This window comes from Nicotiana sylvestris, chromosome 3 (genome assembly GCF_000393655.2).
Source record: "Nicotiana sylvestris chromosome 3, ASM39365v2, whole genome shotgun sequence".
Classification (NCBI taxonomy): Eukaryota; Viridiplantae; Streptophyta; class Magnoliopsida; order Solanales; family Solanaceae; genus Nicotiana; species Nicotiana sylvestris.
The window spans coordinates 116,238,918-116,249,190 of NC_091059.1; the positions used below are offsets into that span (position 1 = coordinate 116,238,918).

General features: G+C 42.6%; 1 protein-coding gene across 1 annotated transcript; it reads right to left on the reverse strand.

Moving 5' to 3' along the window:
* Window positions 1-3,156: 3,156 nt before the first annotated feature.
* Window positions 3,157-9,527, reverse strand: LOC138887886 (uncharacterized). Its single transcript, XM_070169676.1, has 7 exons — window positions 9,087-9,527; window positions 8,463-9,005; window positions 6,750-7,682; window positions 6,063-6,650; window positions 4,514-4,560; window positions 4,139-4,439; window positions 3,157-3,819 (listed from the first exon to the last, which is right to left on the reverse strand). The coding sequence occupies exons 1-7, from the start codon at window positions 9,525-9,527 to the stop codon at window positions 3,157-3,159; spliced, it is 3,516 nt and encodes a 1,171-aa protein (XP_070025777.1).
* Window positions 9,528-10,273: the final 746 nt, after the last annotated feature.

Genomic DNA, 10,273 nt, shown 5'->3' on the forward strand with positions numbered 1-10,273 from the left:
CATAAAATGTAATTACAAGATAATATTCTAAGATTAATTGCTAAACAAGCTACAAAATTACTCAAAAGGTTAAAATACGACGTTCACGTTCTCAACTAAGATAAGATGACCTAAAAATCTGAAAAGAAAGTATGTATATACAGCAAAATTTTCCAGATAAAAATGCCCCTAACGGAGGTACCGCTGATAGCGGAAAATGGACCGCTGCAGCGGTGAGGCTACCTCGGCCGCATAAAATCAAGCACGAACCGCGGTCTTCAATCTTCCAGCTCAACTTCAAACTCTCTGGACCTTTTCTCCATGGACCGCGGTAAACGGACCGCTGTCACGGTAGGTCCTCCGCTGCCGCATAAAAGTATCGCGGTCAGCGGTGACTTGAAAAGCCCCAAGTGACAACTCTCTGAATCTTGCCACCGCGAACCATGATAAAAGGACCGCTGTCGCGGTAGGTCCTTCGCATCCGCAGTTGATTTTCCGCTGTAGCGCTTAGTTGACTCAGCTTTTGACTTGTACAGGTTTCACTCCTTTTTGAGCTGATTTTGACTTTCTTGTCTCTTTGTGACCAAACACTGCAAACAAGCACAATAAGTTAGCTTTTGGGAATACTTGTGCACACTTTTAATCTAAAACTCAAGAAAAAAGGAGCATAAAATAGACTAGAATCCCTAGTTATCAACTCCCCCAAACTTAAGCTTTTGCTTGTCCTCAAGCAAACAAAGTAATTCCCATCTCCTCAAGATAAAAGAAAGGAAATTTCAGCTGTTCTAAAGACACCTCATCAAGAATCAATTGGGACTAACAATTACCCTCAACTCAAATACATTATCAACAATACACAATCTTTTAGCACCATGGCTATAGTGCGACACAAAGTATCAAGAGTTGACTCAACTCATCAAGGAAACTCTTTCTGTTACATTGGTCGTTGTGGAACCCAAACTCATACCCCTCAACTCTCCACAAGCAAACCTCACTTTTATATTGCAACACTCAGAACGAGGATTGTGGAAAACACACTCATCCCTCTCAAAGGAAGGTTACAAGTTCTGCTCTAAGTACCATAAGCTTGCCCCTTACGTAGGTCACCACTAATGTAAGCTCACTCAACTTAAGATCATATAGGGCTTTTGTGGGAATGTAATGAAGGCTTTTGGTTCAAGGTAGGATATATTGGTCTAAGAAGGTTTCATCTTCCCTTAAGTACTTCATTTGCTTCATTTTGGCACATATTTTCTTGACTCTTTGAGTCATTTACTTATTCTTTAGGGGTTAGAGAGACACACTATCACTCTTTCTTGTTCATTTCAATCCTTTTTCTCCATTTTAATCTTTCCATGCCTTTCATTTTTTTCTTTCATTGAATCCCTTAATTTCTTCTACATTGTTCCCTTTCTTTTTGAATTTTTTGGCTTTTCTTTCTTTTTCTTTTTCTTTGCCTTTCCTTTTCTTCATTTTGTATCTTTTATCACTTTTGCATTCCTCATCTCTCCCCCCAAACTTATGCTTTTGCCTTGTGCTAAGGAAAGATAAGGTGCCAAGAGAGGATCATTTTAGAACGGATAAAGGCTCGTATCATGGTTATTGAAAGAATAAGGGCTAAGGCACAACGCGGTTGACTAGGGATATCATCATTGGTAGGCTATGGATGTTTTCAAGTTTCAATTGGGATCAAGGAGAGCCTATAATCACTTCTCAAGTCGAGCTACACTTAGGATTTCGCCTAGACAAACATTCAGGGCAAATTCTAGATTTATTGGCAGGGGACTTGGACATGCAATTCAAAACCTCACCACACAAGCTATAGGATTTCTAAAGAAACAGAGTCGGGGGCCCATAACAACCTTAGCTAAGATTTGAGCAACACAAATAGTTCCGAAAAACCACTCGATGATTGTTTAGCCAATAAAAGAGTCTCAAGGTCACAACTATCACCATCCTATACACAACAATTTATTTTTAACCATAAGATCAAAGGCAAATGTGTTAAGCCCTAGTGAAGCTTTGCCTGAGGCACCAGTGCTCACTAACTACTATTTACACAAAAACAAAAAGAACAAAACATACTCAAACCCTTAAGAAGGTTGTCATGTCATCCATCATCGGGAAGAGCCACCCGATCACCTTTAGAAAGAACCGTGGTATTAAAAAAACGAAAGGCTTATTGATCTACACAAAATTGTAAAATACGAAGCTACGAGCCAAAAAGAAGCTATTAAATAAAATAAGAAGTTATACTATTAAGGAAAATTGCAAAAGAAGATATGAAGTAAAATGCGGAAAGTAAACTAAATATGTACAATAGGGGGTTTAGATGAATATACAATAAGAGGGAATGAATATATACATGAGAGAGTAACTTTATATACATACCAAGATCGAAAAATAACGAAAAGTAAAATAAAAGGTAAAGTTATATACTAATCAAAAGTGAAAAATAAGCATAAAGAAAGAAAATAGTATCATATTTACAAACCAACTACCAAATCATCAAAATCAAAGTAGGGACACCCCCTCAAATGAAAGCTAGCATTGTCCCTAATGCTAACTAACCAAAAATAAGCTCAAAAAGAAGGGTAGAGAGTAAAAGAAACTCCCTATGGGTCTCCTATCTGCATTGAGTCATGTGGTAGCATAGGGTCCTATGGCTGGATGCCCGGAGCAGCTGTCTCGGGGTCCTGTGGCTGACCAGAAGCAACTCCCTCATTCTCCTCAAGCTCAATCTTTACATCATCCACCTAGGGTATCACTCTCCTCATCTTGGGCGCTCTCTCAATCTCCTGCTCTGTGTGAGCCGCTGGAGACTGATCATGCAATAGTAGCTCCAATGGTAAATGGTCAGCTATCTTCATCTTCTCCACTTCCCCTCCTTAATTCCATCACAGACTCCTTCGAGGCCCGAGTCTTCTTCAACTTCTTTGTGTACTTGCTCAGCTCCTGAAGTGTTTTTCCTTGATCATCAAGAGCATCCATGATAATCTTCTGGTTCTCCAGGAGCTTCTTCTAGTTGTCTAGAAGCTCCTTGAGAGACTCCTCTACCGAAACTGGCACCTGTGGCTGTGGGGGCACTGACTGGGCTTCCACTGAGCTAGATAGCACAGACAGCTTAAAAGTTGCTGCCTACATCTAGTTGTTGATACTGGAGAGTGTTTGGCTCAATCAGTGGGCAGTCAATGGGTATGCTGAGGAGGATGGAATGTCTGGAGGCAAGGAGGTAGATGGTCCGGAGGCAGGATCTGGCATGGCAGTGGGAGACAGTGAAGGAGTGACTACCACTACTGGCTCTTCATACTGGCCAATAGAAGTAGTAGCTTTGCCCTTGGATCCCTTGGCTTTGGGGTTGTCTAGACCCTTGAGGCTGTACCATGAAAAGGGCATTTTCCTTTTTACCTTGACATCAAATTTTCTTTTCTCCACCTCCTGATCTTCCAAGTACATGATAAGGAAGTTCGGGAAGGGGTATGATCTATCACCCTCATTGACCACTCTGGTGATCACCCTAGACATAACATTCCCGACATTGATTGACAACCCCGCCATAATAGCCACCACTAATATTGCCCTGGAGACCGACAATGTGTTTTCATGGGTAGTGGGGTCTAGCCTGCTGCATACAAAAGTCTCCCAACCCTTTGCCTCAAAGTTTAGGGTGTTTCTCAAGATAGGAACCCCTGCTGTCAACCATTCTGGGGTGGTATCCGGGATAGCCAGGTATGATGCCAACCACATGCGGGATGCCTCATCCATCACCACCTTCTCAAAGTATAATGTCTCATCTTGTTCATTGAAACCCAGGTATTCATTGATTGTTTTCCCATCAAACTTCACTTCAAGTTTCGCACATTAGTCACTTTTGTATCCTTCTTGATGTGGGAGGCATTAGCGTAGAACTCCTTGACTAAGTGCTCATTTGCATCCGACACCCTACTAGTGAAGTAATCCCATCCTACTCGTTCATAGAAATGTTGTTTCACATTGGGGTTGTGAGGTAGAAGATCCCGCTCTATGAACTGACGCTCATGAATAAGTGACCTTAAAGGCCACCACTCCCGAATCTTGTGATAAGCCAGCTCACTGACAAACCTCTTGTGCCACACTTCAGGGTTTCTTGTTCTTTCCACACCCCCGATTTGGGTCTCACCCCTCCCTCTTTATCCGGTACCCCAGCAGCTACATCTTGTCTAGGTGAGGAAGGTGTAGGTAAGGTTGAAGCTGAACTATCACTGCTCTTTGCTGAGTCCTCAAACGACTTAGAAGAAACATGAATAGAAGCACAAGCAGTAGGAGAGGTTGGAGGTGTGGGTTCATCTCTCAACCTATGCCTCTCCGGGAAGTTGGGTACATATTTTGGCACTGAATCAGACTTTGATACCTCCCGGGAGGGCAAATACTCACTTCTCTCAGAATGGGAAGCAGCTCTATTTGCAGCTTTGGTGCTCTTCCTGATCTCCCCAATTGATTTTCAGACTGCTGGGGTCAATTTAATCTGTCCTCATCCCCTACGCGGGAGGACTACGCTTTCCCTTTTTGTTTGTCACCACCTCCTCTAGATTTAACCATTGTCTGCAAGTAGAATTAGTTGAACATTGTTAGTTGCTATAAGAAGCAGTGAAGAAAATAGTAGAATAATTTACAATGCATTGGAAATTAAAATTTACAGACCGAGGACCGGGGTCGCGAAGGCTACACCGCAGACCGCGGAAAATGCATGGCGCCCACGGAGGTGTGGGACTTAGACTACCCACTCTCTGATTCAATAGCACCGCGGATCGAGGAAAAAGGAGCGCGGCCGCGGTAGTTGCACCACTGTCTGCGGAAAATCAACCACGGCCACAGACCCTCAAATGTACCTCTTTGAACTTGATCATCACAGACCGCGGAAAATCCATCACGGCTGCGGAGAGGCGCCGCTGTCAGCGGAAGTTGTCACCACTGGCCGCGGTTAGCATGACTTAAACTTATCAGATAAAGCATATGACCGCGAACTGCTGAAAATCAACTACGACCGCAGAAGGCAAACTAGGGCTCAGCAAACCTAGGGTTTCTAATTTTTCATACATTCTAACAATAAAATCAACATTATCAATCCCACTAGGTGTTCAGTAATCAATTCAAATTATTTTAAACCTAATCTAGTTACTACTATGGGACCCTAAGTCAAAATTAAAAGAAAAAAGAAGAAGAAGAAGAAAGAACTATCAATTAAAAGTAAATAATTACAAAATTAAAGACTAAGGAATGAGTGAAATTAACAGATGTGAGATGAGTGGTGAAAATGGAGTTTAATTCTTGTGTTTGTGCAAATTAGGGCGTGGATGAACAATGTTATTTTTGTTTGAGAGTAAAATGATCGAAAAGTGTAAAAGGCTTTAAGACCGCTTATATATAGAAAATGCCCAGGGGCCCCACTCAATCTTACTACCACGGTATGCGCTTGTGAAGTTCAGGAGGGCTAAAATTTTGAGACCATCGCTGAGAGCGGAAAATGCTCCATGACAGCGGTAAGCCATCGCTGACCGCGAAAAATGCACCGCAGCAGCGGTTGAAACTTCAGAGAACCCCCATTTTTGTACTTTTAGCACCGCTGACCGCCATCAAATTCCGCCTTTGCGGTAAGGCCACCGCGGACCATGAAAAATGGAGCGCGGTCGCGGTCCAAACTTCAGAGAGTGACAAATTTTTCCAGCTTAGTCCTGCACTACATTAAACATCCCTACATACATCTCACAACCAGTTTCCAAAAACAAATCCTATACTAAGAAGAAAATCAAAAAATAAAGAAGAAAAACACATGAGTTGCCTCCCAAGAAGCGCCTGATTTAACATTGCGGCACGACGCAGGTTACCATCAATCACTTGAGATGGATCATTGCCACCACGTGGCTGTCATCAAACTTTCCAAGATAATACTTGACTTTGTGCCCATAAACTTTGAAGATCTTACCATTTCTATTTTTCAAATCAATAGCACCAAACGGAGTCACAAGCACCACCTCAAAAGGTCCACTCTATTTTGATTTAAGCTTTTCCGGAAATAGTCGTAACCGGGAGTTGAACAAAAAAACCAAATCACCCACTTTGAACTCCTTGCCAAGATCATACTTGTCATGTAAGTACTTCATCTTGTCCTTATACAAGGACGAGCTTGAATAGACATGAAACCGGAGCTCATCAAGGTCATTAAGTTGCTCCACCCGAATATTTGCTGCAACATCCCATTCAAGGTTTAGCTTCCTCAAAGCCCACATGGCCTTGTGCTCTAACTCAACCGGTAGATGGAAAGCTTTTCCAAACACCAACCGGTATGGAGACATACCAATCAGAGTCTTGTAAGCAGTTCTGTAAGCCCGCAAAGCATCATCCAATTTCTTTGACAAGTCGGTCCTATTTTCATTGACGGTCTTTGACATTATGCTCTTGATCTCCCTATTGGAGACCTCAACTTGCCCATTAGCCTGAGGATGGTAAGGGGTTGAAACCTTATGATTGACACCATACCTTGCAAGCAAAGTATCAAATGCCTTATTGCAGAAATGAGAACCCCCATCACTGATGATCGCTCTAGGAGTGCCAAACCGAGTAAAGATATTCTTTTTGAGAAAAGCCACCACACTCCGGCCCTCGTTGTTGGGTAAAGCCACGGCCTCAACCCACTTGGAAACATAATCAACGGCCACCAGAATGTATGTGTTGCCACATGAACTCACAAAAGGTCCCATGAAGTCGATGCCCCACACATCAAATATGTCAACCTCAAGAATAGTGGTGAGAGGCATTTCATCCTTCTTTGAAATTCCGCCAGCTATCTGGCACTCATCATATCTCTTCACAAGATCACCCGCATCCTTGTACAATATAGGCCAATAAAATCCACAGCTAAGCACCTTTGAAGTTGTCCTCGCCCTACCATGGTGACCACCGTAGGGAGAGGAATGACAAGCATCAAGAATACTCAGTTGCTCCTCTTCTAGAACACATCTTCGGATCACACCATCATTACAAATTTTGAACAAATAAGGCTCATCCCAGTAGTAGTCCAAGCTATCCCATTTGAGCTTCTTTATTTGGTTAGAAGAGAGCTCATACAGAATAATACCAGTCACAAGAAAGTTGGCAACATCCGCAAACCAAGGCATGCTATTCACAGATACGGAGAGAAGTTGCTCATCAGGGAATGAATCATTAATTTCAAGACCATCACAAGGCCTCCCCTCCTCCTCCAAGCAGGACAAGTGGTCCGCCACTTGGTTTTTACTCCGTTTTCGATCAACAATCTCAAGGTCAAACTCTTGAAGCAATAGAACCCATCTCATCAACCTCACCTTGGAATCCTTCTTTGTCATCAAGTAGCGGAGTGCTGCATGGTCAGTATGAACTATCACCTTGGCCCCCATGAGATAAGGCCTAAGTTTCTCCGTTGCAAACACAATTGCTAGCAACTCTTTTTCCGGCACCGTGTAATTCAATTGAGCATCATTCATTGTCTTGCTTGTATAATACACCAGGTGAAGCATCTTGTTGACTCTTTCACCCAATACCGCTCCTACCGCAATGTCACTTGCATCACACATGAGCTCAAAAGGTAGGCTCCAATTGGGTGCGGTAATAATGAGAGTGGTTGTCAATTTGTACTTGAGAAGTTCAAAAGCCTTCATGCATTCATCATTAAACACGAACTTAGCATCCTTTTACAATAACTTGCACAAAGGATTAACTACCTTAGAAAAGTATTTGATGAATCTTTGGTAGAACCCCGCATGCCCACGAAAACTTCTAACCCCCTTGACTGAAGTAGGAGGAGGAAGCTTTGAAATCACTTCAACTTTCGCCTTGTCCACCTTAATACCATTCTTTGAAATCTTATGGCCGAGGACAATGCCCTCCTCGACCATAAAGTGAAATTTTCCCAAGTTAAGCACTAGATTCGTCTCCTCATATCAGGCCAACACTTTGTCAAGATTCTTCAAACACTCATCAAAAGATTCACCCATAATACTAAAATCATCCATGAATACCTCCAGAAAGTCCTCCACTATGTCGGTGAAAATAACCATCATACACCACTGGAAGGTAGCCGGTGCATTACACAAACCAAATGGCATCCTAGAAAATGCAAAGGTGTCATACAGACACGTGAAGGTTATTTTCTCCTAATCTTTCGGAGCAATTAAAATCTGGTTATAGCCAGAGTACCCATCCAAAAAGCAATATAAATCACGCCCAGCAAGTCTATCTAGCATCTAGTCAAGAAATGGCAATGAAAAATGATCCTTGCATGTCACTTTATTCAGTTTGCGGTAGTCCATGCACACCCTCCATCCGCTGACAATCCTGGTGGGAATCAACTCATTTTGCTCATTGGTAACCACAGTCATACCACCCTTCTTCGATACACATTGCACCGGCAAAGTCCAAGAACTATCTGAGATAGGGTACACAACCCCTGCATCTAGCCACTTGATCACCTCCTTTTTGACAACCTCTTGCATAGCCTCGTTCAACCTCCTTTGATATTCCACGGAGGGTTTGGCATCATGTTCCAGTATGATCTTTTGCATGCAAAAGGTGGGGCTTGTTCCCCGAATATCAGCTAGAGTCCATCCAATAGCCTTCTTTCTTCTTTGGAACACCTCCAATTTGGCATCTACCTGCACGTTAGTAAGACAAAAGGAAAGAATAACAGGTAAAGTTGAACTAGGGCCTAAGAATTCATACCTGAGGTGTGAAGGCAAAGGCTTCAACTCCAAAATGGGATGCTCTTCAATTGAAGGCTTTGTTGGGGGAGTTTTTCTATTCTCAAGATCCAAAGAGAGCTTTCGAGGCTCATAAGAGTAAGAGACCATTCCATGTAAAACATTGATACACTCTACCCGACCTTCATCCTCATTGACATCAAGGTTCAACAATACCACTTCTAAAGGATCCTCTACATTGATCATGGAACTAGTATAATCAACTATCACCTCAGTGATAAGATCCACAAAAGAGCACACTTCAGTACTATTCGACTACTTCATTGATTTGCACACATGAAAGACCACTTTTTCATCACCCATCCGGAAGGTGAGTTCCCTTGCTTCCACATCAACCAATGCCTTCCCAGTTGCAAGGAAAGGTCTTCCCAATATGATCAGAACCTCATAATCGACATCGCAGTCAAGAATCACAAAATCAGCAGGCAAAATAAACTTGTCCACCCGAACAAGGACATCATCAATAATACCAAGCGGCATCTTCATTGTTCTATCCACCATTTGCAACCTCATTGAAGTAGGTCGCAGTTGGCCAATACCCAAAGTTTTGAACATAGAGTAATGAATCAAATTGATGCTCACTCCCAAGTCACACAATGCCTTTGCAAAATTCGCACTCCCAATGGTGCATGGAATGGTGAAAATGCCGGGATCTTCAAGATTTGGAGCTATCGAGTGCACAATTGCACTTACTTGGTGAGTCATTTTGATGGTCTCGCAATCCATGGATCTCTTTTTAGTCACCAAGTCTTTTATGAACTTGGCGTAACACGGCATTTACTCAAGAGCTTCCACCAACGGAACATTGATTGACAAGATTTTCATCATCTCTATGAACTTCTTAAATTGGTTTTCATTCTTTTGCTTCGCAAGCCTTTGAGGGTAAGGTGGAGGAGGCCTTGACAAGGGAGCCTTAGCCTTGGGCACTACCATTTCCGGCATGTCTATCACGTGTTCCTTAGACGGGTTCACGTCAGTTTGAGTCTCCACCTCATTATCATGAATAACAATCCTCACTTCGGCATTCAAATTCTCTTCACTCACTTGCTCATCAACTATAGGAACATCATCATCTTGTACTTCAACCTCATCATTCACAACTTCTTTTTGCTTGGAAGTGTTCACTTCACCACCTCGACCGCCTCTAGTAATCACAACCATTGCATGCCCGGTATTGTTCCCACCCTTAGGGTTTACTACCATATCACTAGGTAGAGCCCCCTTAGGGCGAGTATTTAAAGATTGTGAAATTTGGCCAAGTTGAACCTCCAAGTTTCGGATTGAATTATTATGGGATGACAACTGAGCATCAGAGTCGGCATTCTTTTTCATCATTTGTTCAAACATCATCTCGATCCTTCCCATCTCATTATTTGACGAGCTAGGAACTTGGGACGGAAATGAAGGCGGGTTATTTGGTTGTTGATACATCAGAGGTTTTTGAAAGCCTTGCCCCCGATTTCTTTGATTGTTATTATTCCAACCCCCTTGGTTGTTGTTTCCTCCCCAATTGTTGTTGTTGC